The sequence below is a fragment of the Bos indicus x Bos taurus genome, chromosome 23 (assembly GCF_003369695.1).
Source record: "Bos indicus x Bos taurus breed Angus x Brahman F1 hybrid chromosome 23, Bos_hybrid_MaternalHap_v2.0, whole genome shotgun sequence".
Classification (NCBI taxonomy): domain Eukaryota; kingdom Metazoa; phylum Chordata; class Mammalia; order Artiodactyla; family Bovidae; genus Bos; species Bos indicus x Bos taurus.
The window spans coordinates 10,306,670-10,321,815 of NC_040098.1; the positions used below are offsets into that span (position 1 = coordinate 10,306,670).

At 54.2% G+C, this 15,146-nt stretch overlaps 1 protein-coding gene across 5 annotated transcripts in view; it reads left to right on the forward strand.

Annotated features, from left to right (window-relative positions):
* Positions 1-14,000, forward strand: part of ZNF76 (zinc finger protein 76) — a 30,098-nt gene extending 16,098 nt beyond the window's left edge. For 2 of the 5 annotated variants that reach the window (XM_027524419.1, XM_027524420.1), the window contains exons 3-14: positions 2,813-2,893; positions 3,010-3,087; positions 4,302-4,501; positions 6,459-6,575; positions 6,914-6,989; positions 7,532-7,657; positions 7,769-7,948; positions 8,742-8,975; positions 9,070-9,233; positions 9,935-10,099; positions 10,858-10,971; positions 13,135-14,000. In XM_027524419.1, coding sequence (XP_027380220.1) covers positions 2,813-2,893; positions 3,010-3,087; positions 4,302-4,501; positions 6,459-6,575; positions 6,914-6,989; positions 7,532-7,657; positions 7,769-7,948; positions 8,742-8,975; positions 9,070-9,233; positions 9,935-10,099; positions 10,858-10,971; positions 13,135-13,239 — 1,640 coding nt within the window. In that variant the 3' untranslated portion in view covers positions 13,240-14,000. Of the gene's footprint in view, positions 1-2,119; positions 2,341-2,812; positions 2,894-3,009; positions 3,088-4,272; positions 4,502-6,458; positions 6,576-6,913; positions 6,990-7,531; positions 7,658-7,768; positions 7,949-8,741; positions 8,976-9,069; positions 9,234-9,934; positions 10,100-10,857; positions 10,972-13,134 lie in introns of those variants that run through there. The other 3 variants (XM_027524422.1, XM_027524421.1, XM_027524423.1) reach the window with 3 other exon arrangements.
* Positions 14,001-15,146: the final 1,146 nt, after the last annotated feature.

Sequence of the window (15,146 nt, forward strand, 5' to 3'; positions counted from 1 at the left end):
CCAGCATTTACAGGCACGCCAGATGGCATGTGGGTCTTTCTTGGACAGCACTGGCCAAACACTGCCTCGTTCCTTCTCTTTATTTTGCCTTTTCTGCACTCTGTGAGCACCGCCATCCTCATTTCTCCACTGTCATTGCAACAGTGCCCTCCTTCATTTCAACACATTGTCAAAATGTATTTCAAGTCCCAAGCTTATAAATTGTTGATTTCATTTTAAATCGGCTGCTTCCTGATGACAACAAAGAGGCTCCTTAATAGCATCGATAGGCTTTTTCCATATGATGACGTGTGGAGCTGGCTGGCTTTATTTTCTTGAGAATGGACTTCTCTAGAATACTTGTGAAGCCTGCAGCCTTCCCATTGGAGGTCTTTGCCCTCTCACAGCAGTCTCAGCGGGATGGAAGAATTCAGGACCTGCATTTACTCTATGGACCCGGCTATTCCCCTTGCCTCAGTCTTCTGTTACGAATTAATGGTTGAATGAATGAAAAAACAAACAAGTGGCTGTGCTTGGCCTTGGAAAGCCACTCTCTTTTCTTATGTCTTTCCTTCTTATGTCTGGATGATCTCTTTACCTCCCCCACCTCCCCATTTATATCTTTCTCTTGTCACTCTTCCTGGCTCTGTTCTCTTCTTCCTCCATGGTGCTATAGTGTGTCCTTACATGCATGCACACACACACTCACACCCAACAGATTTCATACTGCTTAGAGTAGAGTTGGCCTTGAGGAACCAGAACTTCACTGTCCGGAAAGGCAGCTCTCTTGCAGGTGAGCTCCTTTGATGCTCTCAACCAGTGCACTTTCATCTCTGTCAGCAGGCAGCTCTGTCTGGGCCCAGCTTAGCCAGCCGGAAGCCCTAAAATGTTATGAGACTTACCTATAAACAGGGTAAGCATGAAATGTGTTATTCAAAGCTGACACTTTGGAGAGTGGAAGAACATGCTCTGAATAAAGGCACCGGGACCACTCTGGGCAAAACGGAACCTACAGTCACCTCTGCAGTGGGGTGTAAGGGTCCTGACAGCTCTTCTCTCCACCACCAGCACCCCACTCCTCTCCGCATTGTCATCTCTGCTTGTTAGAAGTTCTAGGTTGAGAGTTTTCCCTTAATAACTCTTCTCGGCATCTTGTTTCCTGTCTTGCAACAGTACCCACTCTCCTAGCAGAAGCTCTGCTGATACTTTCAGATCCCCGAGTACTAGTGCCCTTGGCAGGGCAGCCTGCTGCTTGCTGGGCAGGAGGGAAGAGGGGGTTGCTCTCCCCTCGTCTCAGCTGTGTTTCTCTCCTACTTCCTACCTTTGTCCCCGCCTTACCTACTCTGGCTGGGTTGTGGAACTATTAGTTACAGACCCAAGAAAACTCAGTTTGGGGACAAGTTTGAGAATTCTTCTGAGGGGTAGACATCAGCAGAGGTGAGCCAGAAGTAACTGTCTGGTCTTGAAACGTGTAAGTAAATGAACAAAGAAACCACTTGTCATTGAGTCTTCAGTCTCCCTTCTTTGCTTTCTCACTTCCTTTATCCCTTCTCCCTCTCAAACTCCCTAGACATAAGGAGAGGCCTATATAATTCTAATTCTAAATCTAAGAGCCTTTTGCTCTTAGGAGAGGAAATGGAGGCACTGCTGCTGCTACTGCTAAGTCGCTTCAGTCGTGTCCGACTCTGTGCGACCCTATAGACGGCAGCCCACCAGGCTCCCCCATCCCCAGGATTCTCCAGGCAAGAACACTGGAGTGGGTTGCCATTCCCTTCTCCAGTGCATGAAAGTGAAAAGTTAAAGTGAAATCGCTCAGTCGTGTCCGACTGTTAGTGACCCCATGGACTGCAGCCTACCAGGGTCCTCCATCAATTGGATTTTCCAGGCAAGAGTACTGAAGTGGGGTGCCATTGCCTTCTCTGAATGGAGGCACAGAGAAGTTAAATAAGTTGTCTAAGATCACACAGCTAGTAAGAGGTAGAGCTGAAATTCAAACCCAGGAGGTCTGGACTGGTTGTAGAGCCCTGTGCTTTTGTGTGTGGGCGGGGGTGCTGTGCCGGGCACTTGTTGCTGCACAGGCTTTTCTCTAGTTGCAGCGAGTGGGGACTGCTCTCTAGTTGCAGTGGCTTCTCTGTTGCAGGGCTCTATGGCACTCAGGCTTCAGTAGTTGCTGCATGTGGGCTCATTTGTGGCTCCTGGCTCTACACCACAGGCTCATTAGTTGTGACACATGAGCTCAGTTGCTCCATGGCATGTGGGATCTTCCTGGACCAGGGATCAAACCTGTTTCTCCTGCATTGGCAGAGGGATTCTTTCCCATTGAGCCACCAGGGAAGCCCCAGAGCCCATTGCTTTTAACCTGTAAGTTATACTGCCTTATCAGAGGGTCTTGGTCTTGGCATACTGCCGCAGTGGGAGACAAGGGAACATATTTTGATTTAGTTAATTTGAGTCAGATCTGAATTTGGATCCATTTGGGGCCTTTCCAGATTTCAGGGAATCCTTTGCTGTTTAGCTCAATCTCAGCAGCATACTGCCAGGTTGGAAGTCCCTGCTTTGTGTGGCATGGGTAGAATAATAAATGAAGTTGCTCCTCCTGTGAGTGACTGAAGGGGAATCTTCTGGGAGCTTAGGATTCTTCATGGCAGGATGTCTCTGCCTTGGTACCTCTGAGGCCCAGACCTGGGAGGCAGGGAGTGAGGTAACATGGAGAATGTCTAAGCTGTGCTTAGACATGCAGACTGTGCCTCCAACAGGCCTGTACTAAAGCAGGCAAGTGTTCCTCAGCCCTCTTCTGGGCCTGGCCCACTTCTCTCCATTTCTGCCCCCGCAGGAGACAAGCTTCTTGAAGGGCAAGTGATCCAGCTTGAGGATGGGACCACTGCATACATTCACCAAGTGACAGTGCAGAAAGGTGAGGGCATCCCAGGACGCCCCTGCCACATGAGCGAGGCCAGGCAGCCTCCACTGAAGGAGCCCTGCTCCCTGACCCCAAGCTCCAGAGAAAGGCAGGCATTGCTCTCATTACAGAGCCTCTTTCCTTTGAGGATGGACAACCCGTGCAGCTGGAAGATGGCAGCATGGCCTACATACACCGCACACCCAAAGGTGGGGTTACAGTCCTCATGACTGGTGAGAAGGAAGGGAGGCAGAACTGGCCGTGGTTGGGGGATAGCATTGTGCACCCTGGGAGCTGGGGCGGAGACATGGAGCCGTGGGCCCCACGCTCACCTGGATTAGCAGGCACCCCTGCCTTTCCTGGCGTGGACCGCAGGAGCAGCTGCTTCTGCCCCTAGGAGCCTGAGCATGGGAGTCCATGGCCTGGGCCTGGCGGCTCTAGCTACAGCACAGCCACAAAGTGTTAAGGCTTTAAATGGGATCCAATAATATCCAAAACCAGGACCACATACTTAAGTCACATTTTTTAAGAATGAAGCTTTTAAGGTACTGAAGAATAATGGTTTATTTCTTCTACAAGTAGTTTTTTGAGCAATTGCATGCCAGGCACTAGGTGTGGAGTATACAAAAGAGAACAGGGTCAGACATAGTCCCTGCTCTCCTAGAATCTAGTGGGGGAAAGGGCTTGAAATGAACCATCATGAACTGATCACTACAAATGGGGTTCAGACTCAGGGAGGGCTTTTCTGAGAAAGTGACGCTTGGGCTGGGAGCTGGAGGATGGAGTGGGCCTAGCTGGGAAAGAGCAATGGCAAGAAGGGTTCAGTACTCCAGACGGAAGGAACAGCATGTGTGACCCGGAAACAGGGGTGGAGGTGGGCAGGGAGAAAGAAGGGCACATTCATGGAACTGCCAGGAGCTTGAGTCTTGGAGGGGAGGGCAGAGTGGGTGAGGTGAAGCCAAACAGAGAGGATGGGCCAGAGCACTGGGGCTGCAGAATAAGGGTTTGGGTTTTTATCCTGAGGCCAATGGACATGGTTGAACTGTTTAGGCTGTTGGGTAACAAGACCACACGTGTGTCCTGCAAAGCTCCCTCTGGATGCTGTGCTGCCTGGAGGGAACTAGATGGGGTGAGGGGCCACCAGTCAGGAGGTTCTCATGGTCATCTCAGCCAAGATGATGGTCCTTTCAGGTCCTCACCAAGCTTGTGTGTTCCCAGTGAGTACTCCATAGGAGACCTCATCCTTAGGAGAGGTGGCCCCAGAGGGAGGGCCAGCCAGAGTGGACCACCAAGGTGAGGGAGCAGGAGAAACCAGAGGCTAAACCCTCCTCGGTATATGTACCTCTCCTTACCTCAACGCCCAGGTCCCAGCCGCATCTCTTGCCCTTGTGCAGCTTCTGGGCTAACCGCATGTTCCCTGCAGAGGGCTATGACCCCAGTGCCCTGGAAGCCGTCCAGCTGGAAGATGGCTCCACCGCCTACATTCACCACCCCGTGGCTGTGCCGTCAGATGGCGCCATCCTGGCTGTGCAGACAGAGGTGGGCCTGGAGGGCCTGGCCGCAGAGGATGACGAGGGCTTCAGTGCGGACACAGTGGTGGCCCTGGAGCAGTATACCAGCAAGGTGAGCTCTCTAGATGACAGGGTTAGTCCTGTGCCTGCACATGACCAGGGCTACTCCCTGTGACCCGCAGCCTGGCTCCCCCGACTCATCTCTCACGGGTCATCTTCTTGGGCAAGAGTCACAGCCCAGCTGGGGCCCGCCAACAGCTGTGTACACTCCCACTTGTTTATGCGTCTCTGCAGAGGGAAGGCAGCTGTAAGAAACAGTGATACCATACGGTGGGAACTTAGGCCCAGCTTCACTTTGGCTGCACTGTCTGAGAAAACCTTTGCCAGCGACTTTTATTAGTTTTCCAGTTCTCTGAGGTCAGATGTTCTTGTGTTTATTTCTTTTCTGCGACTCATTAAGTCATTTGGGAAAATAACCTCTGTAGGCAGTGACGAGAGCAGATGTAGCGGAGCAGCTGGGATTCTTGGAACCCAGGGCTTGCACAGTAGCTCAGCTGCAAAGGAAAAGGATCTTGGCTTTCCAAACATTAGTCAGTCTAGGCTCTCTTTGCCTGGGCCGTGGTCCTGCCTGTAGGGGAAGCCAGTTCAGAGATCTGAGAGCCTTCCAGACCAGGGTCCTCCCTGCCCGGCTGAACTCCAGCACCTCAGGGTGGATGTAGCAGGGCTTCCTGGAGTGCGCATTTTACCCAGGGGACTGGGGGAGTTGTTTTTATAATTAAACTAGAATGGCTATATCATAGAGGAGAAGAGGAAGTTGAAAAGACACTACAAAACTTCGCAGTAGGCCCCTCTGGGCTATGCCCACTCCCACCCCCATTCTGTAAGGTGTATTTTAGAAGCTTACTGCTGTTGGGAAGACAACCAAGCTTTAACTGTAAGCCTTGAAATCTGTGTGGGCTCTGCCTCTGCCATGTGCTGCCTCAGTCAGTCCCCTCCGAGGCCTCAACTTGTTCCCATCTCATATGATGAGTTGGGGCCAGATGATCTCAGAGGGTCACTTCTAGCCCTGAAGTTTTTTGATTCCCTCAAGAACCAGTGGGACATGGGAGTGAAATCTGAACGCTTGACTGGGTTCGCCTGCCGAGCAGGCCCAGCCACCTGTGGCCCTCTCCTGCCACCCACCAGCTACTCGAGTGTCCAGGAAACTTTGTCAGCTGCCTGACCCCTTGACCTGGAGCTGACTATACAGACCCGCTGTGGATTTGGCCTCCCTCCTTTGACTCCTGCTCACCACGCCTTCCAGAGTTCAGTTTCAAGAGCTCCTGGGAAGGCCACAGTGTCCCAAAAACAAAGGCTAAGGGACAGTTCCAGCAGGACTGTGCCCAAGAAAGCACAACATTAAGGCTCCCTGAAGCCAGAGGCTGGTGTGGAATGGTTTTTGGCAGGAGAGAGGGAAAGGAAGGGCTTGTCAGTAGCCAGGTGCTACAGGTAGAACGGGGCTTCTGGGAGGACTTGCAGGTCCCTGCCCTGGGCACCTGTGCACTTTGTTGGTTGTGGCCACCTCGCTTCTGGTGAGCCGAGGTGAGCTTGTCCCCATAGCCAGCCCCTTGGCAGTGCCCCTTCCAAACACGGGTTTCCCCAGGGAGGAAGGAATCTCTTCCTATCAGAGGATAAACGTGTCCAGAGCAGCAGCCTCCACGGTCAGAAGGGGGGCAGCTGGCCCTCAGCCCAGCTCAAGTGTGGCCGTTGCGGCCACTCCTCCCCCCGCCCTACCTGCCCATCTAAGAGATGCCCTTTCTCCCCAAGATATCAGAGCCCCAGTGACATTTAATCGTCTCTCTGTCCATCAGAGCTGGTGGTGACTCCACTGGCCAGCCCTGTTCCTTCTGCAGCAGGCTCAGCGTCTGTTCCATCTGTCTAGATCGATCACCCAGGTTGCGCATCTCCCCCTTGGTAGGTTTAACCCTGTTTATTGGGTCTTAAGCTGCCAGCTGGGCCCTGTGTCCCACCTCATCCCTTCCTTCTTTGAGGAGAATACATATAGGGACCCCAAGATTTTTTCCCCTCAGGTTCTGCATGAGAGCCAGGCTCCTCATAATGGCAAAGGACAACAGGTTGGGGACAGAGCGTTCCGCTGCGGCTACAAGGGCTGTGGGCGTCTCTATACCACCGCGCATCACTTAAAGGTAAGGTGGCTGCAAAGAGCTCTCAGCCTTGCTGTCTTCCCAGCAGGCTGCAATCCTGCCTTCCTGCTTTGACTGGAACTGGTCCCTGACCTCAGGTTGCTCATTGCCTCCTGGAAGGAAGAGATGAGCGTACAGGAATGTCAGCACGGGGGGCTGTGACACGCGTGAAGAGTGCATGAGGGAAGAGAATCAGGGAAGGCTCCCTGGAGGGGGCATCTCCACTGAAGAGGAAGCAAAATAAAGGAGGTGGCCAATGCTAATATTCTGGGCCCTAAAGAAACCGAAGAGCCCATTCATACCCTCTCGCCTCTGAATGACATGGTTGCTTGTCCTCACAGGTGCACGAGAGAGCTCATACCGGTGACCGTCCATACAGGTGTGATTTCCCCAGCTGCGGAAAGGCCTTTGCCACAGGTAACCTACCTGGATGGAGACCAAGGTGGACTGCTTCCAGTTGAGGGTAAAGGGCCCTAGATTAGCTCTGAATGTTCCCTCAAGGGAGCCAAGCACCAGGCTGCCTTCCGGAAGAAACTGCTGTCTCAGTGCTCCAGCTGCAGGGCACTATCACTGCAGGAAACCTGTCATGGAGGCAAGAAGCAACCCTGACACAGACCAGTGGGGGGTGCCAGTGGTTGGAGGGCTTGCCTCCCTCTGGACTTCATTTTCCCTCAGTTGAGGCCCTGAGGTCATAGGTTCTCTGGGTCTCCTCTTCCACGGGTTCTGGAATGGCGCCAGCTGGCCCTGGACAGGGCAGGGAGCAGGAACCGCTGCCGCAGCCCCACTTCTGTGCCCAGACAGCGGCAGGACGGAGGCAGACATGGGCGCTTTGTGCCAAAGGAGGCCCGGAGCCTCACGGGGCACACCTTAAGGGAGAGCGCCTCTGCCTTAGGAAGGCAGATGCTAAAGATGAGGCCCCACCCAGTGCTTTTCTCACCCCTCCCCTTCCCCCGGGACAGGATATGGGCTGAAGAGCCACATGCGCACCCACACTGGTGAGAAGCCATACAAGTGCCCAGAGGAGCTGTGCAGCAAGGCCTTCAAGACCTCAGGAGACTTGCAGAAGCACGTCCGGACCCACACTGGTAGGCCGGGCCCTGCCCGCCCAGCCCAGTTAGGGCCTGGCCCCAAGCCCGGGGCTCACCCTGCTCTGCGGGACCCCTTGCTGAGCCGCCCTCACACGTGGGTCTCCACAGGTGAACGCCCCTTCCGGTGCCCCTTCGAGGGCTGTGGCCGCTCCTTCACTACATCTAACATCCGCAAGGTACATGTGCGCACCCACACAGGCGAGCGGCCCTACACCTGCCCCGAGCCCCACTGTGGCCGTGGCTTCACCAGCGCCACCAACTACAAGAATCACGTGCGCATCCACACAGGTGGGCCAGCTGGCATGCGCGGGCCTCCCCCTCTGAGGCCCCAGCCCCTCTACCAAAGGCTTCTGACCTGAGACACCTTCTCAACAGAGGGTCGTTGCAGGCTGGTCCGCGGGCGGGGCACAGGGTCCCGAGGTTCCAGCTGTGCCCCCAGAACCGCTCTTTCACTTGCAGTGAGCGAGCAGTTCCTCCATTACCAGTTGGGGCTGATCTGATGGGCACTGCTGGCCTTGTCAGCCCCCTGCCCCCATCTGCACCCACCTGAAATCCGCCCCTCCAGCGGAGCTCCCAGATAAAGGCCAGGGTCAGGCACAATGGGGAGAGAGCAGAGTGGAATGTCTTCAGCTCCTCACGTCGTCCACTGTCCATGTGACTCCCGTGTATCCTCACCCACCCCAGTGTTACGTCCCTGTCTAGCTTCTGTCATCTCTCGGACGCACGCGTCCCCTCCCTCTGCCGTCATACCTGGCACGTCCCCGTCAGTCATCCCTCTCTGTCTCCTGCTGCTTCTGTTCACAAGGCCCTGGTGCCCCTCACCAGCCCCTTCACTAGCCTCAGCCTTGCCCACCCCCCTGTCTTCTCTCCCCCTTGTCTGCAGGCCCCGTGGTCCCACACTCACTTCCTCTGTCTCTGCCGCTGGCCATCTTCCCCAGCTCTGTCCCTTCCGAGTTCCAGATCCCAGTCCCTCTTCCTCCCTCTGGCTCTCTCTTCACCAACCCTGTCCCTCACTCCTGCTCCCTTAGTTTCCCCCTTGCCAGCCCCAGGTCCCACCCCCCTCACAGCCCAGTGTCCCCAGGGGAGAAGCCATACGTTTGCACGGTGCCAGGCTGCGGGAAGCGCTTCACCGAGTACTCAAGCCTGTATAAGCACCACGTGGTGCACACACACTGCAAGCCCTACACCTGCAGCACCTGTGGCAAGACCTACCGGCAGACCTCCACCCTGGCCATGCACAAGCGCAGCGCCCACGGCGAGCTGGAGGCCACAGAGGAGAGCGAGCAGGCCCTTTACGAGCAGCAGCAGCTCGAGGGTGAGGGGCGTGGGCAGGAGGTGAGAGTGGGGACAAGCCAGGTCTCCCCATGACCACCTGGGGGCAGGTGTCAGCCTTGGCTCTCCTTTCCCAGCTGCATCTGCAGCCGAGGAGAGCCCGCCACCCAAGCGTCCCCACATTGCTTACGTGTCAGAGGTGAAGGAAGAGGGCGATGACCTCCCTACCCAAGTGGCTATGGTGACCGAGGAGGACGGGGCCCCCCAGGTGGCTCTGATCACTCAGGATGGTGCCCAGCAGGTACAGGCCGGGGGCGAGGGGTGGGGTGGGCCCCTCTGGCTGGTAGCCCCTCCCTCTCTCTCTGGGGAGCACCAGGTTCTAACAGCCCCATCTTCACCCAGGTTCTCTTTTTCACCCTTCTGGATCTCAAGAGCTGAGGCCGAGGCTCCCAACTCCCTGTAACACAGGCCGCCTGCTCGTGCGTCCAACTCAGTCTCTGGGGCTTCTGGAGCATAGCTAGTAGTTTCCCTTTTTACTTGAAGGCTGACAGGTCCTGTTTGCCTGAGTGAAACACTTGGATGTCCTCTTCCAGAGAGGCATGTTGGTGTACGGGCCAGAGCACGGTGTGGCCTCTGCAAGCCTGGGCTTTCGCACCAGCAGCATAACCCGGCCTCTGTCTGCACGCTCAGTGTCAAGCGCACCTGTAACTTTCAGAGTTGATGACGAGGGTGAAATTGGGTAGAGACCCTGAATTGCATGGAACAGAGCCCTGAGGCAAAGTGGTGGTGAATAGACGTGGTCAGCAGATTTCTTCCAGTGTAGCCTCTCTTTGCAGCCAGGGCCTGTTTCACTTGCTTGTCCTGATCCCTCCACCCTGTGACAAGAAGCTGATCCTCTAGTCTACCAATAAGCAAACCTGAGAGAGCAGGCTCATCTGCCTGGGGGCTTTCAGACAACCCTCCCCTCCACTCCTGGCTCATCTTCCTCCTTCCCATTGGCAGGTCAGCCTGTCCCCAGAAGACCTGCAGGCCCTGGGGAGCGCCATCAGTATGGTGACCCAGCATGGCAGCACCACCCTCGCCATCCCCAGTCACGACGACACCCTCGCCACCTCTGGCGCCCACACAGTCGCCATGGTCAGCGCCGACGGCACCCAGACGCAGCCCGTACGACCAGGCCGCTTGCTTGGGGTTCTTCCTCTCTTGTCCTTCCTTTCTGTGCGACAGGCCTTAAAAAGTGCGGGCTAAATTAGTCCAGCCTTCTTAGGAGGACCAAGATTCCCACAGATAAAGCGTCTTCCCTACAACTCTGGGTCATCAGCAACTCTCCTTTGTTGACAAGCATTGATCTGAGAGTCAAGAGACAGTTTGCTTGCTGCCGTAGGCATGTTGCATGTTACTTTTCCATGAGCTTTAGTCCATTTTCAAATGAGGGTATTAAATTACCTGTGGGGCCTTTTACAGCTCTGTCCTTCTGTGGCTCAAAATTCATAAATTAAGTTGGCTGTAAGTTAAAGAAACATACAGCCCCCACTTAGAGCTTCCCTGGTAGCTCAGTCAGTAGAAGAATCTGCCTGCAATGCAGGAGACCCAGGTTCAATTCCTGGGTTGGGAAGATCCCCTGGAGAAGGAAATAGCAACCCACTCCAGTGTTCTTGCCTGGAAAATTCCATGGAAGGAGAAGCCTGGTGGGTTATAGCGCATGGGGTCTCAAGTTGGACACAACTTAGCGACTAAACCACCACCGCCACAATCCCCACTTAGCTCTGAGCCCCAAGCTAGCTCATTAATCTGACTCATAATGATTTTATTCATTTCCTTCTGAGTTGTTCCCAGCCACCTTGCTTGAAGGGATTTTTTTGGATTGGGGGTTGAGAGAATAATGTAAGTAGGTTGGAAAACCTCGTTCTTAATATATGTTTCAGGTCACGATCATCACCTCTGGGACTGTGGTGGCTGAGGACTCAAGTGTAGCATCCCTTCATCATCAACAGGTGGCACTGCTGGCCACAGCCAACGGAACCCACATTGCAGTGCAGGTGAGGAGACTGGTGGCTGCAGAAAGAAGCACGAAGGGCAGGGGAACTCGGTGGAGGGAAGAGGACAGCACTCGGGTCTGAAGGTGCCCATTTCAGAGGACAAATCCCTTTCTGCCTGCAGCCACACACCTGTCTCAGGCCCAGGCTCTTCCTTCACTGAGGCAGGGTGGGGAGCCCCTTCTGACCTTCACGGTAACTTTCATGGCATTCTGCCTTGCAGTCTCAACTCTTCATTTCTTCGTGTCCCTGTTCCTTCATCTGGAAAATAAGGGGGCTGAGTCAGTTCAGTTCAGTCGCTCAGTCGTGTCCGACTCTTAGTGACCCCATGAATCGCAGCACGCCAGGCCTCCCTGTCCATCACCAACTCCCGGAGTTCACTCAGACTCACGTCCATCGAGTCAGTGATGCCATCCAGCCATCTCATCCTCTGTCGTCCCCTTCTCCTCCTGCCCCCAATCCCTCCCAGCATCAGAGTCTTTTCCAATGAGTCAGCTCTTCACATGAGGTGGCCAAAGTACTGGAGTTTCAGCCTTAGCATCATTCCTTCCAAAGAAATCCCAGGGCTGATCTCCTTCAGAATGGACTGGTTGGATCTCCTTGCAGTCCAAGGGACTCTGAAGAGTCTTCTCCAACACCACAGTTCAAAAGCATCAATTCTTCGGCACTCAGCCTTCTTCACAGCCCAACTCTCACATCCATACATGACCACAGGAAAAACCATAGCCTTGACTAGACGGACCTTTGTTGGCAAAGTAATGTCTCTGCTTTTGAATATGCTCTCTAGGTTGGTCATAACTTTCCTTCCAAGGAGTAAGCGTCTTTTAATTTCATGGCTGCAGTCACCATCTGCAGTGATTTTGGAGCCCCAAAAAATAAAGTCTGACACTTTCCACTGTTTCCCCATCTGTTTCCCATGAAGTGATAGGACTGGATGCCATGATCTTAGTTTTCTGAATGTTGAGCTTTAAGCCAGCTTTTTCACTCTCCTCTTTCACTTTCATCAAGAGGCTTTTTTAGTTCCTCTTCACTTTCTGCCATAAAGGTGGTGTCATCTGCATATCTGAGGTTGATATTTCTCCCAGCAGTCTTGATTCCAGCTTGTGCTTCTTCCAGCCCAGCATTTCTCATGACGTACTCTGCATATAAGTTAAATAAGCAGAGTGACAATATACAGACTTGATGTACTCCTTTTCCTATTTGGAACCAGTCTGTTGTTCCATGTCCAGTTCTAACTGTTGCTTCCTGACCTGCATACAAATTTCTCAAGAGGCAGATCAGGTGGTCTGGTATTCCCATCTCTTGAAGAATTTTCCACTGTTCATTGTGATCCACACAGTCAAAGGCTTTGGCATAGTCAATAAAGCAGAAGTAGATGTTTTTTCTGGAATTCTCTTGCTTTTTCGATGATCCAGCGCATGTTGGCAATTTGGTCTCTGGTTGCTCTGCCTTTTCTAAAACCAGCTTGAACATCTGGAAGTTCACGGTTCACGTATTGCTGGAGCCTGCTTGGAGAATTTTGAGCATTACTTTACTAGCATGTGAGATGAGTGCAATTGTGCGGTAGTTTGAGCATTCTTTGGCATTGCCTTTCTTTGGAATTGGAATGAAAACTGACCTTTTCCAGTCCTGTGGCCACTGCTGAGTGTTCCAAATTTGCTGGCATATTGAGTGTGGCACTTTCCCAGCATCATCTTTCAGGATTTGGAATAGCTCAACTGGAATTCCATCACCTCCACTAGCTTTGTTCGTAGTGATGCTTTCTAAGGCCCACTTGACTTCGCATTCCAGGATGTCTGGCTCTAGGTGAGTGATCACACCATCGTGATTATCTGGGTTGTGAAGGTCTTTCTCGTACAGTTCTTCTGTGTATTCTTGCCACTTCTTCTTAATATATTCTGCTTCTGTTAGGTCCGATGATTATTCCAGCCCGCCATTCCCCTTCTATGAGCAAGCTGCTCTGTCTGACCCTGAACCGTTCCATGGCTCCTCACCATACCTAGCCTAATAGGGTTCTATCAGTGAACTTGCTGTTTCCTGGGGCCCTACTGAGTGCTCAGGTGTGTGTGACACTGGGTGGGCGGAGGACATTCAAAATAGTAGACCACATACCCTACCACTGGGACCTGGGAGGGAGAGTCTCACTCTCTCCTTCCTTCTCCACAGCTGGAGGCGCAACAGACCTTGGAGGAGGCCATCAGCGTGGCCACTGCTGCCATGCAGCGGGGGGCGGCGACCCTGGAGACTGCAGAGTCGGAGAGCAGCTGCTGAGCCCGAGGGCTGCGTCCCACACCATGTTGGAGGATGTGCCAGGCTGCACAGGCATCCTTGCCTCCAAGGGCCCAGGCTGTGGCTGACGTGCAGGTGGCCACAAAGGTCTCTGGGGCAAGAAGGCAGCAGGAAAATGGCCTGAAGGGCACAGGAGCCCTGCCCCCAAGGAGGGCCAGGCAGCTGGAGTCGGGGGAGTGCGTCATCCTCAGGAGCTAAGGAGGACAAGTTTGATCAGCAGGCTGCACTGGGGTGTCCTCCCCCCAGAATCAGCTCAGCACCCTCTCTCTCTGGAAAACACCTGTCCTGGCCTCGGTCCATCCCCTTTCTCAGGTGGCGATTGGGGCTGCTCTGGGACTGGTCCTCTACTCCCAACTGGTCATTGCCCACTCTGGGAGCAGTCAGACAGCTCTTCCGCCCAGTAGGGGCAGAGTGGACCCAGCCCTGCCCCTCCCAGCAATAAACACCTCCCCAGAGGCCAGTCGAGGTGTCTGGCCCCTTGGCAGTAGGGACTTTCTGCCACCACAGTCAGAGTTGCTCAGGGGCCCGTGGCTGGAGAAAGGTGCCCAGCCCCACGCCCACCCCAGCTGCTCCCCAGCCTCTCCACAGCTGTGGCAGAGAGGCCAGGAACAACCTTGTACATACTGGGGATTGGGTGTAATTTGTTTTATTTTTTTTAATTCCATTTTGATAATTTTTTTTCCTGCTCTGGATGGTGGTGGCAAATGGGTGAATGAGTATTTAATAAAAGTTCCAAGTTTCCACCTGGGTCTTTCCTCCCTCCTTTCAGCTTTGGGCCCTGGTGCCAGGGCTGGTCAAATCAGGCTCTTGGTCCTGTATCCCAGGCACAGACCTCACTCAGCCTTAGTGTCGGACTGGAGGGCCTGCCCTGCCAGGAGTCCTGGGGAAGGAAGCCCTAATGTGAGAAGCCCCAAGGAGTTGCCAGTGGCTTCCTGCCCGCAGCTGAGCAGGTGGGCTCCGGGCAGCCAAACAAGGCCAGTGTGACCACTGCTTCCAGGCTCTGGTTGGATCTCAAGCCTCAAGATGACTAGACTGGAGGAAGTCTGTTTTCTTCTACCTTGCCTTGTGATACATCATCACAGCCCCTCCAGACCCAACCGCTTCTCTACACATAGCACACAGTCCACTGCTCCAAGTGAGCAAAGTCCCAGGGACTGGGGGTACCCTTGCCAAGGCACCAAAATCTCTGATGGCTCTGCTGCCCTGGTGCTAAAGTGCCAGCTTCGATACCCAGCTCTGGGGGTACCCACCTAGGTGTCTGGGACTATGCTGTGGAAGTCTGAAGACACAGTTGGAGTCTTCTGAAAAGTATGTGGTAGGACCAAACCAGCCCTGGTGGGAAGGGCGGAATGCAGGAGAGGGAGGTGGTGAGGAGAACTCGTGGCTTTGACCCCTCCTGCTTGGGAGCATTGCAGACGTAGGTGGAGGTGTCTCTTTTCCTCTCTTGTCCACTGTCACAGATGTGCCCCCTCTCCCCCAACACAGGCATCCTCTCCTAGGATGCCTAGCAAACTCTCTTTTGCACCTGCTCCTTGGAAGGACAGGTGCTGGGGCATGCCCCCAAGTAGGGGTGCTTCAGTTACCTTCAACATCCAAGGCAACTGTTAGTGGCAGGAGTATGCGCCAGCCCTCACAGGTACTGAGTCTAAAGAAACAGAAGCACTGATGTGGAGGGCGCTGGGTCCCCACCCTCCTGCTCCCAGCGCCCTGGAAGCTGGGCCCCACCACGGGGCTCACCCTATGAGCCTCAGAGTCTCTGGGTCAGAGCGACTGGGCCCCAGAGGGGGCAGTCCTCTGGGTGCCTTGTTAGAGCCAAGGCCAGGGGATAAGGAGGCAGCCAATCACGTGCCAAGTCCTCCGGACCTAGAGAGGTGCTCTGGCCCAGTTCC